This window comes from Podarcis bocagei (genome assembly GCF_964188305.1).
Source record: "Podarcis bocagei genome assembly, chromosome: 8".
NCBI classification, from domain to species: Eukaryota; Metazoa; Chordata; class Lepidosauria; order Squamata; family Lacertidae; genus Podarcis; species Podarcis bocagei.
In genome coordinates, this window is record NC_138133.1 from 3,164,028 (window position 1) to 3,188,972 (window position 24,945).

A 24,945-nucleotide genomic window follows, 5' to 3' on the forward strand; every position below is an offset into this window, starting at 1 on the left:
CCTTGGCCTCACTCTTCATCATCCCGTTGCGAGTCACCCACCCTCCACTCCCTTTTAGCTCAGGGTCTTTGTTCTTTGGCCTTGCTATGGACCTTAGGTTGGTCGTCCTGGTTGTCCGGGGGGCCTGGTAGGAATTTTTCCATTTGGCATTAGGCTTTTTGGTTTTTTCGCCTACCTCGTAGCAATTGTCACAACTTTCGTGGTATTGGTGGGTAGGTTAGGCATTGGAATAATGTGTTGTGGTGTCAAAGAGCTAGGTGTGGCCATCGCCTATGCCTTCAATTTTTGGGTATTCCATTAAAGGAATCTGGCGGTCGTGTATTCTGTCCGATGCCTGCTTGGCGGGAGGCCATGGCACGACCCTCGGTGACATCAGGGGAGAGCCTATAGTTGGATTAGCATCAACAGGCTACACCTACTGGTGAATAAACCCCCTTGTTTCAGACTCACCCCTCTCTGAGGGGGTGCAGTCAGCTGACGTAATCCAATGCCTAAGCCAATACCTTTTCATTTGCTGTAATCAATAAAGTTGTGGCCTTTTTCTTGCCCATTAATCTTATATCATGTGTCCTTGTGTATTCATTCCACTTTGGAGGGATCGGGTCCTCGAACCACAATAAGGCGATAAAGAGGGCAGCTGAATGAATTGATTCCAGTGGCAAGCGAAGTGATGTCCTCTAGAGACTAAGAGAGAAGTGCAGAAGCAATGGGGATACATCTTGGACATATATATATATATGTAACAAGAGCGGGAAACTGGTTTTAAAGAAATTGTATTATATGAAATTAATTCAGTTTGATTTGTAATAATTAATAAAATCAATAAAAATAATTGGCAAAAAGGAGCATTTTCTACAATGAGTGCTGGGCCCATGATCAGATAAGGTGGAGCAGTTGCAGGACAGTGGAGTAAGTGGTAGATCAGAACAAGACCAGAAGCACTATAGAAGTTTACTATGAATATACGATGGCTACTTAAAAAAAGGTAAAGGACTCCTGGACAGTTAAGTCCAGTCAGAGGTGACTATGGGGTTGTGGCTCTCATCTCGCTTTTCAGGCTGACGGAACTGGTGTTTGTCTGTGGACAGTTTTCCAGGTCATGTGGCCATCATGACTAAACCGCTTCTGGCGCCATGGGACACCGTGATGAGTGCCAGAGCGCATGGAAACACCATTTACCTTCCTGCCACAGCGGTACCTATTTATCTACTTGCACTGGTGTGCTTTTGAACTGCTAGGTTGGCAGAAGCTGGGACAGAGCAAAGGGAGTTCACTCCGTCATGGGGATTCGAACCACCGACTTTCTAATCAGCAAGCCCAAGAGGCTCAGTGGTTTAGACCACAGCGCCACCTGATCGCCTTATGATGGCTATATATAGTGTCAGTGAGAATATATGTTAGAAGACATGTATATGCTTCTGACAGCAAAACTTGAGGGTGCACATGCTAGCTAGATAGCATTTTCATGTGAAGAGTGTAACATCAATGTGTAAATTCAACTCTGTTCAGAATTGTGGGGGCTTCTCCACAAATAGGCAAAGAAAGCTGAGTGGAGATTATACAGGTGCCACCTACTTTGGCTTTTTGTTGTTTTTCTCTTCTTATCTTATACCTTCCTCTCTCTACCAACACTTTGGGAAAATTAGCTGCTAAAGGAGATATATAAAATGCATGAAGAAAAGTTACATTTGATAGTCTCTACTTTTTCTATTTACTTCAGGGAGTCTTCTAAATTCTTTTACCATTTAGAGCCCAGCATGCACAGAGGATGGTTCTGACATGATCAGTAGAATAGACAGACAAGATTTGAGTTGGAGTGTAAAATAAGCCTCTTCTTAGATTCTATAGATCCCAATCCCTTTGGCTTATGACCAAGAAAATGTTTATTTCCACTTATCTTCAAACTGTAGTACATCTTTCCAATGAAGAGTGTGGCTATTCTCCAATATATTCAAGGAGGTATTCCACAGGAAAGAGGCAATGAATCGATGAATTAAAGCAAAATAGCCTGGTTTGGACATAATGCTAAGCCAAAATATGGCTTAGCATAAATGAGCAGTACAGGTACAGAGATCAAAAACTAGACTGCCTCACTCATCCCGTTCTGCTGTTGTTATGATATTTAAAGTGACGCATAGCATTATGTGTGAATCAGGGCTTGTAGTTTATTTGGTGTTTACTACTTATAGTTTGCTTGGAATAAGACAAACCACAAGCTGAGATTCACACATAATGCTAAGCCAAATCATGGCTTAGCTCCACATACTGTGGCAACAGCAGGAGCAGGAAAGGAGTGAAATGGCTGCATTTTCACTCTGTGGAGCAGCACACTTGCTCATTAATGCTTAGCAGTGGTTTGGCTTAGTGTCATGTACATTTCCACATTTACCTTCTTGAACAGGACAATTAAGATTACTGTACTCAAGCATGCACAGTATAAGTGGGCCTTGTCTATTCTCTGCAATGACCACACACAATATGTAAAATCTTTAACATTTTGAAGGGAAAAAATGTTCCTTACCGTACACTTGTTTTGAACGTAATTTTGTTCTAAGTACTGTTCCCAATTGGCTTGATCAACAACATCCCAGTTGGGATAGTCCAGAAATACAGCATGAGCAACAGTTACATTCTTCTGATTAACTAAAGTCACTGCAAGATTGGCTTTTTCTCTGTAAAACAAACATTTAACTTTTGTTAATGAAACAACTAACAGGAAATTAGATGCACTATAAATGGTTGCAATGTTGCTACTTACAAAAGATAGATGACATTAATTCTGCCAAATAATCTTTCTGTATTGTATTTCATGTGTTGGACAATATTAGGAATATCATGGGATTCTGTTCTTCTAGCACTGAATATGACAGAAGATGGTGGGGTAGATGATGCTGTTGCAGGAGACAGTGAAGACATTGTGCATTCTGCAGCAAAAAATAAAAGAAAATATTTCCTATTCTTCAAATAAATGACTGACAGTAAAACATATCACTGAGAATCACAAAAATGAATTTATAAAATTTAAACATAAAATGATTTCAACAGCCAGATACTAGCCACATTTCCCTGAAAGTAGGTCAGATGTATTTGAATTAAACCTACACTTACAATGAAATAAGCTCACTTAGAATTGTAGACTGACGTTTATTTGGTTAGGATTGGGAAATTTGTGATTTATGCTTTATCTGAATAAATGTTACAGAATTTCTATAACTGCTCTGCTTTCACAAAGCAGGTCTACAACACCACCACAGAGTCTTCTTGTATTTGTCAGCTGTCACACTTAAATAATGGGAGTTACTGTTTTGTACAGAGACTGACAGATCAGTCTAATTCTGTTTGATTTCCCTTTTGCATGGTTTGCCCCTCGTTCCCTTCCATCCCATTTCTGCATAAATGTGTGATAATAAAAAATCACACAAACCTCTGGATCCCCCCATCCCCCACTTACATTTTCACAACATAGTCTGCCGTTTACAGTTTTTATAATCCTGGTAATAGCTGCTTAGAGCAGCTAGGAAGCAAAGTTCTTGTGATAAGAGTGGAAAACAGAGCTACAAATGGTCTTGGGAGCACTCCACTCAGAGCAACTCATAGAACTTCTGGGTATGTGTATGTAGACTCCCATGAAGAATTTGTCTGATCTGTCTGTTATCCAGGTGGATCAGGTGAATTCACCTGAAATAGAGGACAGGAGAGGAATCCCACCAAATTTCTCCAGAATCCCTAGTTTTGTAAGGTTATGCTACTGTCCTTAGCACCACTACAGAACTCTAGGAATGGCAGTTGAAGTAGCTGTCTGTGCAAACTGATGGGAGAGTAGGCCTAAATGTATTGAATGGAGATTATTTCAAAGTGAAGTGTGCATAGAACTGGCCTGCCTCAAGTACATTCAGGTATAGAGAAGGAAGTTGATAATTTTTGGAGTGTTACTGAGTGTTAAAAGGAGTCAAAACATGAAAGGTTACACTAACAAGTGCACACTATGAATTACAGACTGAGGTTTAACAATCAGAAGTCTGGTGGTCTTGAGATATTTGCTGATGCGAGTTTTGGAAGTGACACTACAGACAGGAAAAGCACGTCTGGAGTTTGCTACATGTGCAATCAGGGTCTATTTGATTGGTCGTGCAAGAAGCAAACAACAGTTAGCTTGAGTTCTTGTGCAGCTGAACTGAATGCACTGTCTTATTCACTTGTGGATTGTGAATGGTTGTTACAATTGTGTAAAGACATGAGAATTCCTGTAAAGTGTCCAATCCAGGTTTATCAGGACAACAAAGCATGTTTGGCTTTGCTGACTTCTGAAGGTTGTAAGCAAAGCATGAAGCACTTGCAAAGCTGCAACATGCTAGAGAATGTGTTCAGAAAGGACTCGTAACGGTGTCCTACATGCCAGGTAATGAAATTCCTGCTGATTTATTGTCCAAGGTTGTTCCAAGGGATCAGCACTGTACCTGTATACAGAAATTGGGTTTGTACTGAGATTGTACTGACACGCTGCCCAGTGGTGTTCACAGAAAGGTGGAGGATGTTAGTTTCTGTTCTTATCACTGTGCAGCTGCTTGGAGTCACAGGACTCTGTTTACATTCCAGGGCTTCCAGACTGTTGGAAGTCTCACGGGAGAAGGGAGACAGATGTGATGTTTACTGGTTTCCTGTTTCCTTTGTTCAGTTGCTCTCTGCTTTCATAGAGAGAGGATGTGTTTTTTGTCTGTGTAGTTAGGATAATAAAACTCTTTGCAATGTAGCCCAAACCTCTCGTCTCTTCCCTGTGCTGGGAACTCTGCTGAATGGGGGAATGTGCCTTGAGGCCTTATCAGAGGCTCAGGTCATTAATCATTTGTTGGAGGGCGATTCCGAAGGACTCGGCCGGAAGATGAGCTTTATCAGCTTGGCCGAGTGGAGATTCCGACACTAGCTTACTAGGTGGAGATCATTACAAGACATGAGCATCTCCAACCTGCAGGGTGATGCAATACTGAATTTTATCACCTCATTGCTGTTCTTGGGCTGTTCTACAGACCTTATGTAACAGAGAAAGATGGTAGAGTTATTGTGAGGAGAGTTCTCTGATCTTCACCCTGGATGAAAGAGTTCCAAAGTTTTACTGCAAATTGTCTTTAAACTCGGTACAAAAAAGCCCACGGCATAAATACAAACCAACACATTGCTCTTACACACAAACCAACAACTAGCAATGTTGTTCAGTTACCTTTAACTTCTTATTCTGAATATAGTCCAAGATAAGCAAGTTACTTCTGAGAGAGAGCCAGCCTCATAGGCGCCGACTCCATGGGGCTTGAGGGGGCTCGAGCCCCCTCAAAAAAATTTTTTGGGGGGCTCAGCCCCCCCAATAATCTCGGGCGCCCATAGGCGCCGACTCCATGGGGCCTGAGGGGGCTCGAGCCCCCTCAAAAATTTTTTTGGGGGGGCTCAGCCCCCCCAATAATCTCGGGCGCCCTTCCAGCAGAGCGCCGCCGCCGTCCCCCGCCTCCTCCCCACCTGCTCCTTCGCCAGCCAGCCAGCCGCGCGCCCTAATCGGAGAGCCCCGGCCGTCCCCCGCGAGATTAGGGAATCCCCGGGGGCGGGGGCTCCTGCCTCGCTGCTTCGCAGCACCACCGCCACTGCCAAGGCACTGCCGGAAATCCCGCGAGAACAGGGGAATCCCGACTGGCCACACCTCCCAGCCAGCCAATCGGCTGGCTGGGGGGCGTGGCTTGCCCTATTTAGGGCCGGAGCCACTTTATTTGCATATTCATGAGCTTATTTATTATTCATGAGCTTTCCCGGGCCCCCCCAATATTTTTTATAAGTCCGCGTCCCTGCGGGCGCCCTCCAGCAGAGCGCCGGGGGCGGGGGCTCCTGCCTCGCTGCTTCGCAGCACCACCGCCACTGCCAAGGCACTGCCGGGGGGAATTTCCTTCCTCCTGGCGGTTTCAGCCCCCGCGAGAACAGGGGAATCCCGACTGGCCACACCTCCCAGCCAGCCAATCGGCTGGCTGGGGGGCGTGGCTTGCCCTATTTAGGGCCGGAGCCACTTTATTTGCATATTCATGAGCTTATTTATTATTCATGAGCTTTCCCGGGCCCCCCCCCAATATTTTTTATAAGTCCGCGTCCCTGGCCAGCCTCCCTGTTAACATAAACACCAAAACAGAGGCTCCACCCTCTTCTTGCAGCTTTAGCCGCGCCAGCACCTCAAGTGGCTTCTGCCACTGCCTCCGGGGGCAGCAGGATCCCGCCCAGGCCCGCCTCGCCCACGGCTGCCCCCCTCAGGGGTCTCCACCTGCTGCCAGGCCTTGGATTCCCTCCTCAGCCTTGACGCAGCTCCTTTCCTCCCTTGTTCCTGGGGCCGCTCTGCACCGACCCCTCCTTCCCCGCGCGAATCCCGCCCCGCAGCAAGTTCGCGGTTCGCCTCAGGCGTCAACATGTCGCAGTTCTCTCCCCTCCGCCTCACATTTCCCGCGCGTGACGTCTGGGTCGGGATGAGGGAGCCCTGCCCGGGAACCCTGTTGACGCTGCCGGCCTTGGGGCTCCCAAATGGCGGGATCAGGCCAGGTGCCGCAGCAGCTTCGAATCAGGGATCCCTGAGGGTCAGCTGGCCTCTGCGGGGTGACAGCCGGGGACTCACCTGCCCAGCCGGGGCTGCCAACTGGCTCGGACGCGCTTAGCCGTTGCTATGGCGACGCGGAGGCCCGGCCTCCCGCCGCGCGCGGCATGCTGGGATGCTGACGGGGTTAAAGGGGAGGGGGCGGGGCCGGAGAGCCGCTCGAGACCAGAGGGGAAGATGGCGTCTACGGCGGCCGGGAAGCAGCGGATCCCCAAAGTGGCGAAGGTGGGGCGCGTGAGGCCTTTGCTTCCCGAGCGAAGCTGACTGGGGGGAGGCGGCGGCGGGTGAAAGCCGAGAGAGATGGCAGGGACCGAAAAGGGGGAGGCGGGAGCGTTCCTTCGGGCTCTGCGCGGCCGAGTGCTATTGATTTCCTTCGAGCATTTGTGCCCCAAAGGCTTACATGAAGTCGAAAGAAGACATTCCCCGCCCGCAGGCTTCTATTCTAATGAACAAACAAACAGGCAAATGAACACAAATGCAACGCACGAGGAAGGAGGAGGCAAGTGGGAAATAAAACTCTAAAAAAGGCACCAATTTCTAGACAGTTAACTATATCTCTAATGGGTCCCACTGGTTGGCCTCCCGTGGATGCTTTGCTTGAGATTCCCTCATGGCAGGGCTTGGATTAGGCGACCCTCCGGGAACCTTATGATAGTACAGTAGTGGTAGCAATAAAGATGCTTAGGAAGGCAGGTGCAACCTGATGCAGAAGAAGATGAACCTAGGACCCCCTACAGGAAATACCGGAGTAGACATGCAATGTTTCCACCGTACAGACCTAGTGCATTGAATCAAGAGGAGAGGATGCGGTCAAAGTTCCCCCAAGTATAAGGCAGTGATAATTAAGAACTAAGCCTGGGAGCTGTAACCCCCACCCCCAGTTTCCCTCATGAGACTGATCTGCATCATGACATCAGTCTGGTCAGAGGGAGGATCATGGGGGGAAGCAAAACCCAGATGATGACCACCAGCAGAACACTGCTGCAGATGCCGCCAGTGAATTTTGCGCCCCCTAATTTCACTCTTCCGAAAGGCAGTCAAAATGCCCTCCCCTCATTTTTGGCACTTGCAAAATGGGACAGCAAAATAGGAGGGATACCTCCTATTGGCTCAGCCACACAAATACAACCTTTTCCCATGGAGTTGCATGCTTATTCAGAAGTAAAGCAACACTACTAGGTTTGACAATACTGAAACCCTAAATGAGGGGTTTTGTTTTGTTTATTAAATGTATATGCCACCCTTCATCCAAGCATCACAGGATGGCTTACAGTATAAAAGCACAAAAATACATTTGGACTGGGGCTTGCTTTTGAGGACCAGGCTTAGGTTCCATGCACATTTGGTTATACGTAGTGGGATTTGGTTCTGAGTAGACGTGGGCTATAAAGTAGTTTTGTTTACTTATTTAGAGAAGAAGAAACTTTAGCAGGCACCGTTTGTTGTGCAGAAAGCAAGAAAAGCTGCACTTGCTGAAATTTCTTTTCCTTCACAACCGTTAAAACGAATGGGAGTCATTTGTATCTTGCCACCCTCCCTGAAAGGGAAGTTGAAATAAAGTATAGCCACCACCCTTTTATTAAGCAGATTTTGGGTGACCCAACCATTTGCTGTCTTGAGCAGCACAAAACAAGTGGACCAAAAAGGATTTTATTGTGACCACAGTAAAACTATAGGTTGACATTATTTTTTATTGTTGAATTCAGAGGCAACACCTGCCCTATCTGGCAACATTGTGTCAAACTGCATGCAGTCAGCCACCATCTAAATGGCAGGGCATTGGTAGAGGGCATGCTGATTAATTCTACCTTTCCTAATGATTATTGTGATTCGTGCAAAATGTACAGTTATCTATTAGGATACTTTTTTTAATGAGGAATTGCTCCTGACAGCAAAAACAATGTCTGTAAAAACTCATTGTGAGTGTAAAGAAAGGGTTAATTCCTCTTCTGGTGAATGACTTAATTTTTTATTTTTGAAAGGCAAATTGACCTGAAAGATTGCATTTTGTCATGGCCAACATTTCTATCATAGCATCACATACACTGCATGAGCGAACTTTATTGGTTTTTTTAAAAATGACTTTGCGCATATATTTCTGTTTCACAAGAAACCCTCTAGGTAACTTTTAAGAGTAAAATAAAATATTAAGAATATCTGTTGCAGTGTTGTGCTGAATTACAGGAGGTTTCTGGTACTTTTACATAAAATATTTTACACACACACACACACACACATATATATATATAGTGAATACTTGTGGAATTACATTTGTTACCGCCACGCATAGAATGCTAAAATATGTCATTACAAGAAATGGTTTGTCCCCCAGGTGAAAAACAAAGCCCCAGCTGAGGTACAGATCACAGCAGAGCAACTTTTAAGAGAAGCTAAAGAAAGAGAACTTGAGCTTCTCCCCCCACCTCCTCAACAGAAGATCACAGATGAAGAGGAGCTAAATGACTATAAACTTCGAAAAAGAAAGGCAAGTAAACATCGTGCTTATCGAATGCTAAATATTTGGTTTTATTTATTTGAACTTGTATCCCAGAATCTCTTGATGTGTAATAACTTGTTGAAACATACTGTAGCCTTAAAAAACCCTTTCCCTGCATGGCTTAAGTCTGGCTGCCTGATGCTAACCATACAATACATTGCTTCCTAAAAGGTTTCATTCTAGGGATGCTCAAGAGGAAGGAGTTCTATACATGTGGAAGAGCTACTCCAGACTTTCACTAGCTATCAAGAACACATCTTCATATGCAGTTGTCACTTGCTGGTTTTTTGGGGAACATGATGATATATAAGAAAAGTAGTGTTCTCTAAGATAGCTGCTTCTGAGAAGTGCTATCAGTGGATCGATTGATAAAATTATCCTTTAATAGTGGCATTTCAGTATTTGTCATTATTCTTTCAACAACATATATCATTCAACACCTTAGTCTCTAAGCAGTGTACAGTAAAGTTAAAAAGATACAAGAAAGATAAAATAGATAAAGCCATAAAAAATTAAATGCCTGCTGAAATAAAGGTGCCAAAAGTTTGACAGGGAGGGGGCCTGTCTGATCTCAGCTGGGAAGAAATTCTACAGAGTTGGGCCCACAATACTGAATACATAGTTGTGCATCTGAGGCATGGGACCCCACTGTCACAAACTCTCCTGAAGACCTCAGTGATAAAGGCAGGGTTATAAGGAACCAGGCAGTCCTTAAGGTGTGCTGGACCTAAATCACATGACTGAATATGATTAAAAAAACACACCAGAACTCAGACAGTCAAATTCCTTACCAATCTCCTTTTGGTTACACAGTACAGTTACACACTCTACGTTTCTCCCTAGACCTTTGAAGATAATATAAGAAAAAACCGGACAGTTATCAGTAACTGGATCAAGTACGCACAATGGGAGGAAAGCCTCAAAGAAGTACAAAGGTACGTTGTTAAGAGTTGCATTTCAAGCACCACCAGCCGTATGAATGACTTACAGTGCCCAGCAGTCTATAATATGAATCACACATGTATTAATTTCAACAATGTTTTGCTCTCAGGGCTCGTTCCATCTACGAACGTGCTCTAGATGTAGACTACCGCAATGTCACCCTTTGGCTGAAGTATGCCGAGATGGAAATGAAGAACCGCCAAGTTAATCATGCCCGAAACATCTGGGATCGTGCTATTACTACTCTACCGAGAGTCAACCAGTTCTGGTAAGCGAAGTATGGTTTGCTGCTTGGCATACAAATCAGTAAACCAGAGTATATCTTCCTCTCTAAATGGGTGACAAAGCATCTATTTCTGATCATCTGAAAAGTATTTGATAAAGATAAATAAATACTGTATTGGAAAGTGTATTTATTGTATTCTATAGATTATAGTTTTCTGAAAAAGAGATGTCACTGCATCTTGCATGGTTATTGGTGAACTATTTGCTTGCCCTGGGCGATGACCAGGATCCAGAATAGGAATCCTTACTTGGGTGTGCTAGATACCAAATGTGCAAGCACTCTGTATTCAGGAACCATATGTGATTTTTAAAAAAGATATTAACTAGAACACAGACTTATGTGTGGAGAGTGATTAGCCTGGGTTAAGCTTCTTATGTTGCTTTTATTTGGAAAGGTACAAATACACTTACATGGAAGAGATGCTGGGGAATGTTGCTGGAGCCCGCCAGGTGTTTGAGCGCTGGATGGAATGGCAGCCAGAAGAACAATCCTGGCATTCTTACATTAACTTTGAGCTGAGGTACAAGGAGGTGGACAGAGCACGCTCTATATATGAGAGATATATCCTTTTGAGGCTGCTTCTATTTCAGCCTAATGTTTTACTTTTCTATTGTTGCTTTGTTCACATTTTGTCTTTAGGCCAAATGAAAGCAGCATCCTTCCAACCTGGTTATCTGCGGAATGTAGAAATTATAGGAATTTGGATGTTGAAGGAGAAGGGTACTAACTTACCTGTCTTCCTGACAGCTAATTTCCTATGTTGGGGAATATTGTTTTTACTTTGAAGGAGCCTTCAGTCATGTGATTACAGTGGTACCCCGCAAGACGAATGCCTCGCAAGACGGAAAACCCGCAAGACGAAAGGGTTTTCTGTTTTGGAGGCGCTTCGCAAGACGAATTTCCCTATGGGCTTGCATCGCAAGACGAAAGCCCATAGGGAAATGCTGGCGGTCGGGAGCAAAGACTTTCGCCCACAGCCGGCCTTCAGAAGAGGACCTCTTCTGAAGGCCGGCGGGGGGCAAAAGTCTTTGCTCCCCCCCGCCTGCCTTCCCCCCACCTGCCCCGGGCGATCTTAAAATGCTGGCGGGCGGGAGCGAAGCGTTCGCTGCCGACCCCCAGCATTTTAAAATCTCCAAGGGACAGCAGAGAAGTCTCTGTCCCGGGGAGGTTTTAAAATGCTGGGGGTCGGGAGCGTTCGCTGCCGACCCCCAGCATTTTAAAACGATGTTCCGAAGTGGGGAGGTGGGGCGGGAACATCTGCCCCAGCCGCCCCACTTCGGAACGATGTTCCGAAGGGGGGAGGGGGGCGGGAACAGCTGCCCCATCCGCCCCACTTCGGAACGATGTTCCGAAGGGGGGAGGTGGGGCGGGAACATCTGCCCCAGCCGCCCCACTTCGGAACGATGTTCCGAAGGGGGGAGGGGGGGCGGGAACAGCTGCCCCATCCGCCCCACTTCGGAACGATGTTCCGAAGGGGGGAGGTGGGGCGGGAACAGCTGCCCCATCCGCCCCACTTCGGAACGCTGTTCCGAAGTGGGGAGGTGGGGCGGGAACAGCTGCCCCATCCGCCCACTTCGGAACGATGTTCCGAAGGGGGGAGGTGGGGCGGGAACAGCTGCCCCATCCGCCCCACTTCGGAACGATGTTCCGAAGGGGGGAGGTGGGGCGGGAACAGCTGCCCCATCCGCCCCACTTCGGAACGCTGTTCCGAAGTGGGGAGGTGGGGCGGGAACAGCTGCCCCAGCCGCCCCACTTCGGAACGATGTTCCGAAGGGGGGAGGGGGGGCGGGAACAGCTGCCCCAGCCGCCCCACTTCGGAACGATGTTCCGAAGGGGGGAGGGGGGGCGGGAACAGCTGCCCCATCCGCCCCACTTCGGAACGATGTTCCGAAGGGGGGAGGGGGGCGGGAACAGCTGCCCCAGCCGCCCCACTTCGGAACGATGTTCCGAAGGGGGGAGGGGGGCGGGAACATCTGCCCCATCCGCCCCACTTCGGAACGATGTTCCGAAGGGGGGAGGTGGGGCGGGAACAGCTGCCCCATCCGCCCCACTTCGGAACGATGTTCCGAAGTGTGGGGGTGGGGCGGGAACAGCTGCCCCAGCCGCCCCTCTTCGGAACGATGTTCCGAAGGGGGGAGGTGGGGCGGGAACAGCTGCCCCATCCGCCCCACTTCGGAACGATGTTCCGAAGGGGGGAGGTGGGGCGGGAACAGCTGCCCCATCCGCCCCACTTCGGAACGCTGTTCCGAAGTGGGGAGGTGGGGCGGGAACAGCTGCCCCAGCCGCCCCACTTCGGAACGATGTTCCGAAGGGGGGAGGGGGGGCGGGAACAGCTGCCCCAGCCGCCCCACTTCGGAACGATGTTCCGAAGGGGGGAGGGGGGGCGGGAACAGCTGCCCCATCCGCCCCACTTCGGAACGATGTTCCGAAGGGGGGAGGGGGGCGGGAACAGCTGCCCCAGCCGCCCCACTTCGGAACGATGTTCCGAAGGGGGGAGGGGGGCGGGAACATCTGCCCCATCCGCCCCACTTCGGAACGATGTTCCGAAGTGTGGGGGTGGGGCGGGAACAGCTGCCCCAGCCGCCCCTCTTCGGAACGATGTTCCGAAGGGGGGAGGTGGGGCGGGAACAGCTGCCCCATCCGCCCCACTTCGGAACGATGTTCCGAAGGGGGGAGGTGGGGCGGGAACAGCTGCCCCATCCGCCCCACTTCGGAACGCTGTTCCGAAGTGGGGAGGTGGGGCGGGAACAGCTGCCCCAGCCGCCCCACTTCGGAACGATGTTCCGAAGGGGGGAGGTGGGGCGGGAACAGCTGCCCCATCCGCCCCACTTCCGAACGCTGTTCCGAAGTGGGGAGGTGGGGCGGGAACAGCTGCCCCATCCGCCCCACTTCGGAACGATGTTCCGAAGGGGGGAGGTGGGGCGGGAACAGCTGCACCATCCGCCCCACTTCGGAACGCTGTTCCGAAGTGGGGAGGTGGGGCGGGAACAGCTGCCCCATCCGCCCCACTTCGGAACGATGTTCCGAAGGGGGGAGGGGGGGCGGGAACAGCTGCCCCATCCGCCCCACTTCGGAACGCTGTTCCGAAGGGGGGAGGTGGGGCGGGAACAGCTGCCCCAGCCGCCCCACTTCGGAACGATGTTCCGAAGGGGGGAGGTGGGGCGGGAACAGCTGCCCCATCCGCCCCACTTCGGAACGCTGTTCCGAAGGGGGGAGGTGGGGCGGGAACAGCTGCCCCAGCCGCCCCACTTCGGAACGATGTTCCGAAGGGGGGAGGGGGGCGGGAACATCTGCCCCATCCGCCCCACTTCGGAACGATGTTCCGAAGGGGGGAGGGGGGCGGGAACAGCTGCCCCAGCCGCCCCACTTCGGAACGATGTTCCGAAGGGGGGAGGTGGGGCGGGAACAGCTGCCCCATCCGCCCCACTTCCGAACGCTGTTCCGAAGTGGGGAGGTGGGGCGGGAACAGCTGCCCCAGCCGCCCCACTTCGGAACGATGTTCCGAAGGGGGGAGGGGGGCGGGAACAGCTGCCCCAGCTGCCGGGCTTCGTAGCGCTGCTGCGAAGCCGGGCGGGGGGGTGGGAACACCTTCTGAAGGCGGGCAGGGGGCGAAAGTCTTTGCTCCCCCCTGCCTGCCTTCCCAGGGGCTTTTAAATCGCCCCGGACAGCGGAGAAGTCCTCCGCTGTCCAGGGCGATTTTAAAATGCCGCCCGCCAGCATTTTAAGATCGCCCGGACAGCGGAGAAGTCCTCCGCTGTCCCAGGGTTTTTAAAAATGCTGGGGGTGGGAAGAAAAGCCCTTGTCCCCCCCCCCCCAGCCTTCAGAAGAGGTCCGGGGACAGACTGTCCCCGGACCTGGTCTGAAGGCGGTTTCCCTAGGAACGCATTAATTGATTTTCAATGCATTCCTATGGGAAACCGTGCATCGCAAGACGAAAAACCCGCAAGACGAAGAGAATTGCGGAACGAATTAATTTCGTCTTGCGAGGCACCACTGTATTCTCTTGCCATCTGAATCCTTAGAGGCCAGATACAAGTGTATCACTTCAGAGACAATTAGGCCCTGTGTGTCACCTTTTCATCTGCTACTGAAACTTAGCAGCAAAAGACACCATTCCAAAAGCATGATCCTATGCAGACATAGGTGCACCTTGGCTCCCTGTTGGATGAGACTACATGTTGTGCATTCAGTTATGCTAAGTGACCGCAATGCTTTCACTAATTCTGCCTGGTATTAATTAGGCTTTGAAGAAACCAGTTTTTATCTTGAATGTTGTTGGGTTGAGAGTAACATAACAGGAGACGTGCTTAAACATGTGAAAAACATGCAACATTGGAAGGAAGGGATTTGCTTTCACATCAGGACCCACATGCACAAAAGTGTATTGGAGGTTATATAGGATAAAGGTGCCCCTAAAGTGCTGCCAGCTTGATTGAGATTTAAAAACAACAACAAATTATTTGAGTCTTGCTGCATTTACCAGTTTCCCAAAATCTTAGATCTGTATCCTAAATCATTCTGTTTCCCCATGAAATATAAAACTTCGCCATCCTTTTTGTTATCCTTGCATAATATATTTGTGGCATTTTATTCTTAAAAGTTAGAAGTGAAAATGAAATTCTTCATACTTTGAATTCCTTAACATCTTCCACTTGTCATTGTGCATCCCGATGTTAAGAACTGGATCAAGTATGCTCGTTTTGAAGAAAAACATAGTTATTTTGCCCATGCAAGGAAAGTATTTGAGAGAGCAGTGGAGTTCTTTGGGGAAGAACATATGAATGAGCATCTGTATGTAGCTTTTGCCAAATTTGAAGAGAACCAGAAAGAGGTAACATTTTGCTTATTAGAAAATGTAGCTTGCATTTTGCAATCAAAAGTATGTTTTTGACTGATACTGCAAAACCTTCCTTTCCCAATCAATGTTTCCCACCGCCAGATTCCCATCCATCTGTGCTTGTATCTCAAGGCAGTTTGAGGGTTGGGGGAGGAAGTGGGAATGGGGGGGGGAAAGTTAAAATTTTACATATTGGGCATGATTTATAGAATCATAGAACTGTAGCATTGGAGGGACCCCAAGGGTCATCTAGTCCCACCCCCTGCCAATGCAGGAATCTCCGCTCAAGCATCCATGAGAGATGGCCATCCAACTTCTGCTTAAAAACCTCTAAGGCAGGAGAGTCCACCACCTCCCAAGGGAGTCTGTTCCACTGTCAGAACAGCTCTTATTGTCAGAAAGTTTTCCTGATGTTTAGTCGGAATCTCCTTTCTTGTAACTTGAAGCCATTGGTTCAGCTCCTACCCTGTGGAGCAGGAGAAAGCAAGCTTGCTCCATTTTCCATGTGACAGCCCTTGAGATATTTGAAGATGACTTTCATCTCTCCTCTAAGGCTAAACATCACAGCTCCTTCAACTGTTCTACACAAGTTTAATATGGAAATAACATTATTTCAGTAGAACATTACTTCCAAATAAATTGTTAAAGTATTGTGACTTGGGTCTATTTGTTTCTGTTGTCAGTTTCTAGCAACTAGACCACAGTGCAACATAGAACTTATATTGGACTTCTTGGTTTTATAAAAAATGTTAGCTTATATATATTTGAGCAAAATGAGAACCTTGTTATATGCTCAAGCTGATAGTTGTATCTCTTGCCTTGTAGAACTTTACTCTGAGAAATGGCTGAGGATTTGAGTTGTGAGTCAGTGCACACGGAGTCAGATTGTTGGTTCATCTAGTCCTGTACTGTTTATTCTTCAAGGTCTCAGTCAGGGTTCTTTCCCAAGATCATCTGCCTATCCTTTAACTGAAAACCTTGTGCCAGAGAGTTTTACTACGCATTCATGTAGAGCATATTTCTCCGTGCTTTCTAAGCTGTTGCTTTTTCCAGTTTGAAAGGGTCAGAGTAATCTATAAATACGCCCTGGACAGAATCCCAAAGCATGAAGCTCAAGAGCTCTTCAAAAATTACACCATTTTTGAGAAGAAGTTTGGGGATCGACGAGGAATCGAGGATATTATAGTTAGCAAGAGAAGATTCCAATATGAAGAAGAAGTGAAAGTGAGTGCAGCAACTGCTGGGGGCAAGTGGAAGCATAAACTTTTATGACAGTTCCCTGAACTGCCATCTCCAGAATACTACTAAGAGCTTGTATTTCTGAAGTTCTCTGTTCTCTCTTAAAGGCTAATCCACATAATTATGATGCCTGGTTTGATTACCTGAGGCTTGTGGAAAGTGATGCGGATCCTGATGCTGTACGTGAAGTTTATGAACGAGCCATTGCCAATGTTCCTCCAATTCAAGAAAAGAGGCACTGGAAGAGGTATATCTATCTGTGGATCAATTATGCACTGTATGAAGAGCTAGAGGCAAAGGTACAACTCCTGAATTTCTTTGATTTTCTGAATAACCAAATGTGACTTGCGTTTACCTATGGAATTATTTTAAATAAATTACTAATTTTTGTGTGTGTATGTGTATATATGTGTATATGTATATGTATAAATGATGACTCATTCAAGTGGGCAAAATCCATTTGCTGCCCTTCAATTAATTCTGCCCCCTCCCTGTCAATTTAAAAACAGTAACAATCAGAACAACATAAACAGTAGAACAGTGATTAAAAGCAGCATTTAAAAACTAAAACAGAGATAAAAATACGCATCATTTATTTAAAAGCCTTGGAAGGAAAAAGGCTTCCACCCAGTGCCCAGAAGGATAACAGCATGGGCACCATGCGAGCCTCTCTGGGAAAAGAGTTCCACCGCCATGGTGCAAGAGGGGAAAGGAGCCCCTAGCGTTACTTTCACCCTCTGGTTTCTTCCAGAGGTCCTGTTAAACAGTCTCAATGCATAGGCAGTTTGGTGTACAAGAAAATGGTCTCTGAGAGAAGGGGGCCCCAGGTTGTATAGGGCTTTAAAGGAGTCTGAATTGTGCTCCAAAATGGAGCAGAAAACACTGAAACACTTCAAGCCACTGGTGTGATATGTGCCCAATATCTAGTTGTAACTAGTAGTATAGCAGCTATATTTTGAACCCCCTAGAGAGTAAAAGGGGGGATGAGGAGAAATGGGGACAGGAAGAGAAGGTGAAGAGGGGGGAAAGCTGATGGTGGAGAGCTGTAAGCAGGTCTAGGTTTCTGGAGTAGGAGTACAGGTTTAAGTAGTATAACTAACACAGGCATCAATATAGACAATTTTCCTAAGAGGCATTCCGAATATAATTGCTTAGAAGCATTTGTTCTGAATATGTGACATAGAATGTGTTCTTTCTCAGGATCCAGAGCGGACAAGACAAGTGTATCAAGCTTGTGTTGAACTCATTCCTCATAAAAAGGTACTACATTCTGTTGTATGCCTGGGGTTCGTACATAAGGCTGTACATGTGTGAGTGGAGGTCATTTTTCACCTCAGTTCTAAGTTCAAGAGTCCCCTTGTATAGAAATATTGGCCCTGTTTTGGCTATGGTTCACTGAAGCAATAAAAGCTGGTTGCAGTTGATTTCTCCCATAGTCTAAACCTGTTCACATCCACTCAGAAACAAGTTACACTTTGCCCCATGGGACTTGCAGGAAGGTAAGTGAACATAGGCTTGCCAGAGACAAAAAAAAAGACAGCTACACAATGACGTGAGTTCTCTGGGAAAACTTGAATTGGAAAATTGCCTATGCAAATTAGAACATTTTCTGATGTCCCTAGAGAGTGATATTATATGGCAATGTATTTACTTCTATTTATTAAACTAATTAAGAATTTTGAAACTGCCAAGCTTTTCTAATATTTATTTGCAACTGGCATCCATTAATTGTTACTCTTGAACTTATGAAACAAAATATTCAATGGAAAAGAAAGCACTGGACACTCTCCATGTGTTTCAAAAAAACTCTATCAGGGAAAATGCTTTGTGCTTGTTAATAACCATTCTTTGGGACAAGTTTTCTGCATCGGCATATTTAAGAAGACTTTATTTTAGTTGAATTGGAGGCATTGCTCTCAGAGAATCTATATTATTTCTCTTTTCAGTTTACATTTGCCAAAATATGGCTGTTGTATGCTCAATTTGAAATAAGACAGAAGAATCTCCAGTTTGCCAGGCGAGCATTGGTAAGGAAAATAAAGTGATTGTCCAAGTTAATTCCTTTGTGATACAATGAGGGTGATCAGCTGATCTGTCATGATTTGTCATGATTTTTTAAAGAAAAATGTTTATTTAATTGTATTTGCATATTGAACAACAGTTACAGCTAACAAAACTTGCTATCTGGTTTCATATAAAAGCAACAGTATTACTCCAGCTCTGTAATTCTATAATTATGGGGCTATACAATTACTGAAAGTATCTGATTCAAATGGTTAGTCGGTACAGCTAAAGATCCTTCCATATTTTATATCAAGGGGCAGTTTTTGAATTTTGTTGTTAGCTGTTGAAGTGAGGGTTAAGTGTAACACTGCATTTCCCAATGCCATAGATAACCTTCTACCAGTGATCATTTGCATTTGTCCCCAGGGATGAACCGATCCACCCAGTGGGGTTTCTAAGCTGAATTGGAAGGGGAGGGTCAGGGCACTTCCTTCCCGACAAACTGATTTAGCCTATAGAAATGCTTCATCCCTAGTTTGCTTCTTTAACCAAGTTCTGGTAAGGAACCCGCTGGACCTGATGAACACTATGGGCACCACAGGGTAATTGACTTTCATTTAAGGAAGCGTCTTTATACCACCATTAGCCATTGGACCACTTGATTCTCTCAGGTGCCAGAAGTTTTGTCTCTTCCTCCTGCACACGTTTACTGGTGGGTCTGACCTCCTTTTGTAAAGTATATTGAACAGCCCCAGAATATAACATTCTAACCATGATTGCTGTAGTTGTCAGGGCATGTCAAAACTGGGAGTGAGAATCAGACCTTAGAAGGCCACTCACTGTAATTTTGGGTGTGCCTCAAAAACGCATGTTTGAATCTCGTGCTCTTTCTCTAACAGGCTTTGGGCAATTTCTGACTCTACTCTTTACAGGGAACATCCATAGGTAAATGTCCAAAGAACAAACTGTTTAAAGGCTACATTGAACTGGAGTTGCAGCTACGAGAGTTTGATCGTTGCCGGAAACTGTATGAGAAATTTCTAGAGTTTGCACCTGAAAACTGCACATCATGGATCAAGTTTGCAGAGTTAGAAACCATTCTTGGTGATGTTGATAGGGCCAGAGCTATATATGAGTTGGCTATTGGCCAGCCACGATTAGACATGCCAGAGGTAAGAGGGGTGCTGGAGTTTGCCATGCTCTGCAACATATTTTTCTCTGGAGGGAATATATTATAACTCGGCTAATATGGGAGTAATAAACAGATTTGGATTTTGAATACAAAGTGCAATGGTCTGCTGCAGCTGATTGCCTAGACAACCTATTTATGTGGGAATGTTCACTTTGCTGTACCTTAATAACTGGCCTGTCTGCTTTCCTACTAGGTTCTTTGGAAATCTTACATAGACTTTGAAATCGAACAAGAGGAGTATGAGAACACAAGAAATCTTTATCGGCGATTGCTTCAAAGAACGCAGCATGTCAAGGTATGTACTTGGTTAGGCAGAACTAGATTCCACTGTAGTTCATTGGTACAAAAGGCTGTGTGCAGTTTTTTTGAAGCTTAAGTAAGCCCACTGGAGAAGTCAGCAAGCTTGTAATTTAGGCTACCTTGATAGAATGGTTAATTTAATTCTGGTTTGCTTAGAAAATGAATGAGTTTATTTCGATGGGGTTGCCTTTAAAATTGCTACAGAATTTTAAGGCCTGGGGCAGTATAGGCCAGGAGAACACACCCAAACTGATCCATCTTTCAGGGCTTTGGAACCAATAGAACAAAGAAGCCAACTTACTACTACATACAGTGGTACCTCGGGTTAAGAACTTAATTCGTTCTGGAGGTCCGTACTTAACCTGAAACTGTTTTTAACCTGAAGCACCACTTTTAGCTAATGGGGCCTCCTGCTGCTGCCACGCCACCGGTGCACAATTTCTGTTCTCATTCTGAAGCAAAGTTCTTAATCCGAGGTACTATTTTTGGGTTAGCGAAGTCTGTAACCTGAAGCGTATGTAACCCGAGGTACCAGTGTGTTGAAAAGCAAATAGTGTGGTGCTCGGTTTAAGAACAGCCCTGTTTACGAACTATTTGGTATATGAACTTCGCAAAACTTGAAGTAGTGTTCCGATTAGCAAACTTTACCCTGGTCTCCGAACGGAATCCAAATGGTGGAAGCGCACCGGCGGCAGGAGGTCTCATTAGGGAAAGCACGCCTCGGTTTAAGAACGGTTTTGGTTTAAGAATGGACTTCCGGAACGGATTAAGTTCATAACCCGAGGTACCACTGTTAGATGTTGCCAACAGTGTAGGGACAGCTTGCATTTTTTCCAGTTGGAGTGATGGTCCAATAAACAGTCTGCCTTTCCTGTCTTTGGCTGCAAGGTGGAGCTACAACCTGTCATATCCATGACATTTGTCATGCGGAGTTTAGTGAGGGGAAATGTGGATAGGGAATTCAGCCATCCATCATTTTAAGTTTTAATGCCTCTGGTATAGGGAGTGACTAAATTAGAGACCTGCTCCATAATCCACATCTTCATACCTTTATCCAGACACCCCTCACAATCACCCCTGAAGCTACTGGGCAATACAGTCTTTGTTTAGCAGATCCCCTATATGTCTTGTTCCTCCATTCAAAATGTATGACAATTCTTCTGGTCAGATGGTACTTTCTCTCCCTCACCTTTCCTTACCCAGTTTTTAAAAAATTGTTATTTTTGTGTGTGCTTTTGAGAACAATCTGATTTCTAAGTCATACACTTAGAAATAAAATAAAATAATTTAATTCAATGCTCCATTTTAATAAGAACAATAAAAAATCCAAAGCACCTTTTCTCACATCTATAATATATTCATTGCTATGAGCGCTGCACGCAACATATACAGCTCCAGAGCAGAGCACTTGATATGCATTATATAACAATGGATTCGTGTTAAACCCTTTGGCAGCCTGTTTTCCTGTGTAAAGATTTGCCATATACCCTAATATGGACTTATTTGGTTTTGCTGTAGGTGTGGATCAGTTTTGCTCAGTTTGAACTCTCAGCAGGGAAAGATGACAGCTTACCACGGTGTCGGCAAGTATATGAAGAGGCTAATAAAACAATGAGAAATTGTGAGGAAAAAGAGGAGAGGCTTATGCTTCTGGAATCCTGGAGAAACTTTGAAGAGGAATTTGGAACCGAATCCAGCAAAGAGAGGGTAGACAAACTCATGCCAGAGAAAGTCAAGAAGAGGAGGAAACTTCAAGCTGAAGACGGGGTAAGAACACAAGCTGGAGACCTGGCTTTGCATGCTTGGTGGTGGCTTTTCAAGAAACAATTTATACACCAGCAGAATCAAGTGAAGGTTTGTGTGAGCTATACTAGTGTGTGCTGTGTGGAGTGTATAAGTGTTTGTGCGCACACACAATTCATTGATTTACTGTTCAATTTTGTTCATAAGTTCTGTTGTTCAGTAGGACTTGCTATCAGGTACACATGCATAGCAGCCATAATTTGTGTACTGCTTCATAGCAGTGCTTTTGAAGTGGTATGCAATAAAATTTAAAAACCACTCAAACCAAAACCTAAGTATTCACACAAGTAACAATATAAAAGTTTCCTAAAACACATGGCAGGTGGAGCCTAGGCTTCTCCCTGGCACTAGTTTTCCATGGGCAGCTTTTTCTGGAAAGGGGGGGCATTCAGAGATGCATCTTCTTAATCCGCAGCATGAAGTGCTATTATGCTGCTATTTTAAACCGTCTATGAAACATCAACTATTGCATGGAAACACTAGTGAGAGCAGGAAAATTTATGTCTGATAAAGAAGCAAGCAGGCATAATGTTTTGGGTGTCTAATTATGTTAACTTTTCTCCTTCTAGTCTGATGCTGGCTGGGAAGAATACTATGATTACATCTTCCCAGAAGATGCTGCCAATCAGCCCAACCTCAAACTGCTTGCAATGGCTAAACTCTGGAAGAAGCAGCAACAAGATGATGATCCAGAGAGAGATCCAGACAAGGATGTGGATGAAAGCAGTCCCTAATGCCACACTTGCTTTCCCTGTTCGATTTTGTACAGAATTTTTGCCAATGAATACAATAAATATTTCCAAAAAATATCACTGGCAATGTTTGAAATGCAAAAAAGAACCATTAACACTTCATCTAGTAGTAGTAATGTTATGTGTCCATGTGTGGGAAAAAGAGAGGGGCAGCACCAGAAAACGAAATTAGAAGTAAAGCCCTGAAGCATTATTCACAGATGGAAATTTATTCTTTTATAAAAGATTTCCATTGCCCCAATTACAAAATCTATAGATCGGAGAGGTCCAGGCCTGAGAAATGAGCTATTACTGCTAGGCCTGTGTGATATAATGATACATCATTCAAAACCTTTTTGAAGACCACATCATGATAACTGTTTCATTATACAGTGGTACCTTGGATTAAGAACTTAATTTGTTCTGGAGGTCCGTTCTTAACCTGAAACTGTTCTTAACCTAAGGTACTAATTTAGCTAATGGGGCCTCCTACTGCTGTTGCATGATTTCTGTTCTCATCCTGAAGCAAAGTTCTTAACCCGAGGTACTATTTCTGGGTTAGTGGAATCTGTAACCTGAAGCGTCTGTAACCCGAGGTACCACTGTATTTGACCCAACAATACATTGTGAACAGCATTCAAAATTTCAGGGGGTGGTATAATTGTGAGCAATTTGAGAAGTCAGCCTCGGCACCTCCCCTTAACCATGGTGTTGATGCTTTAAGAAAGAGCCCTGCCTGCCTGCCTGCCCCTTCCTTCTCCTAGCCGCTCCTCCTGCTAGGAAGGACAGCCGAGCGCTGCCAGCCCAGGTACAGCGATCAAGGATGTGTTGCTGGGAAGCAAAGAGCACTATCAGCCCAAGTGGTGCGATCCTTCCTTCCTTCCTTCTCCTGGTCGTTCTTTCCACTCCCTAGCCCAGGTGCCTTGGTTGTGCATGCTGCTGGAAAGGAACACTCAGAGCTTTAAGAAAGAGCATGGAGATCATGCAACAAAAAGCCTCCCTCCCTCCACAGCCCAGCCACCCCTCCTTATTTCACACATCATGCTATACTGGTATATCATGATGGTTAGCTAATGAGATGGTGTTGAAAACCTGATATTGCCTAGCCTTAATTGCTACTGCAAAGTGAGATGACTGCAACTTATTTTTATTGATTTCATGTTTCTTCAATCTGGTGCATACATGGTCCATTCCATGAGCACTGATATAGACCATTTAAGCACTCCTACAGGCTGTGAAATCTTTATAGCCTATTATCAAATGGCTTACGAAATACAACATTTTGGAAGTTTGTTTTGAAGTATGCATGGCTTCCACGTGAGAAATGGGCTTCTAGGAGACCCTTGATAGTGCTTGTTTAATTGAGTTCTGGGGATACTGTTCATTTTGATTAGCCACCCACTGTATCTAGTTCTCTTCTATGTAATGGCAGATTTATTCTTACATCTGTGTATTGTGTGTACTGGGTACCAAAATGAGGATCAATATAGAAAACAACAAAACTTATGCCAAAGCTATTTCTTACTCATTACAGAGTTGTTTTTCTTGACTGGGATTGCCTGAGTACAAAATTCTATTAAAACAAGGCTAAGGAGTGCTGATTATAGCCACTTTACTTGCATGTTACTATTACTATGGCTAGAGAAGCAGCCTGCCTACAAACCAGAGGCCCTGATAATAAGAACCCAATCTGAGTAAGGTGACATATTAGCACCACTCTACTTACTACTTTGCGAAGCAGCAAGAATAATAGTCTGAATAACTCAAACAGCATTCATATTAGCAAAACTTACCGTATTTTTCGCTCTATAAGACACACTTTTTCCCTCCTAGAAAGTAAGGGGAAATGTGTGTGCGTCTTATGGAGCGAATGCAGGCTGCGCAGCTATCCCAGAAGCCAGAACAGCAAGAGGGATCGTTGTGCAGCACTCCCTCTTGCTGTTCTAGCTTCTGGCTTAGCCCCTCAGTCCCTTCCCCAACCTCCCGGAAAAGCCCCCAAGAGCTACGTGGGGTGTGTGTACGGCTCTTGGGGAAAAGCCTGCAAACGCCGCACACACGCTCTGCGCAGCTTGTGAAAGGGAGTGCTGAACAGAGCCTGGCTCTGCTCAGCACTCCCTTTAAATAATTTTATTCCCCTTGCATTCCCCCTCTAAAAAATAGGTCCGTCTTATGGTCAGGTGCGTCTTATGGAGCGAAAAATACGGTAGCTTTTCATGATGCTTTTTAATTCATTAAAGGGAAAGGGCAAACTGCCTATCAATAACAGATTAAATAAACTTTCAGCTTATGTAAGGGTTGCAGGGGGGGGGGAGCATCCACATATAGATGCATAAAGACAGGAATCCCTGGAACTGAACCCCCCTCCCCTGCTCAGCAAGGTGGAAGGCTGCTCCCTAGAGCCATCGTACTGCCTTCCCAAAGTAAGCCCGCAATTGCAGCTGTGCATTGGAGGGAGGAATAAATACCGTATTTTCCGCCCTATAGGACGCACTTTTCCCCCT

At 45.9% G+C, this 24,945-nt stretch overlaps 2 protein-coding genes across 6 annotated transcripts in view; one reads left to right on the forward strand and one right to left on the reverse strand.

Moving 5' to 3' along the window:
- CFAP61 (cilia and flagella associated protein 61) overlaps positions 1-6,647 on the reverse strand; it is a 130,674-nt gene extending 124,027 nt beyond the window's left edge. For 4 of the 5 annotated variants that reach the window (XM_081205956.1, XM_081205957.1, XM_081205954.1 and 1 more), the window contains exons 1-3: positions 6,635-6,647; positions 2,759-2,924; positions 2,522-2,672 (exon numbers count right to left, since the gene is read on the reverse strand). In XM_081205956.1, coding sequence (XP_081062082.1) covers positions 2,522-2,672; positions 2,759-2,916 — 309 coding nt within the window. In that variant the 5' untranslated portion in view covers positions 2,917-2,924; positions 6,635-6,647. Of the gene's footprint in view, positions 1-2,521; positions 2,673-2,758; positions 2,925-5,026; positions 5,090-6,634 lie in introns of those variants that run through there. The other variant, XM_081205955.1, reaches the window with a different exon arrangement.
- Positions 6,648-6,757: 110 nt separating this feature from the next.
- Positions 6,758-22,522, forward strand: CRNKL1 (crooked neck pre-mRNA splicing factor 1). The gene is made up of 14 exons (XM_081205988.1): positions 6,758-6,838; positions 8,946-9,098; positions 9,954-10,045; positions 10,162-10,320; positions 10,733-10,899; positions 14,991-15,169; positions 16,229-16,399; positions 16,522-16,713; positions 17,615-17,674; positions 18,361-18,441; positions 19,351-19,590; positions 19,804-19,905; positions 21,429-21,677; positions 22,283-22,522. Exons 1-14 carry the CDS (start codon positions 6,791-6,793, stop codon positions 22,445-22,447), a joined length of 2,058 nt encoding a protein of 685 aa, XP_081062114.1. The 5' UTR covers positions 6,758-6,790; the 3' UTR covers positions 22,448-22,522.
- Positions 22,523-24,945: the final 2,423 nt, after the last annotated feature.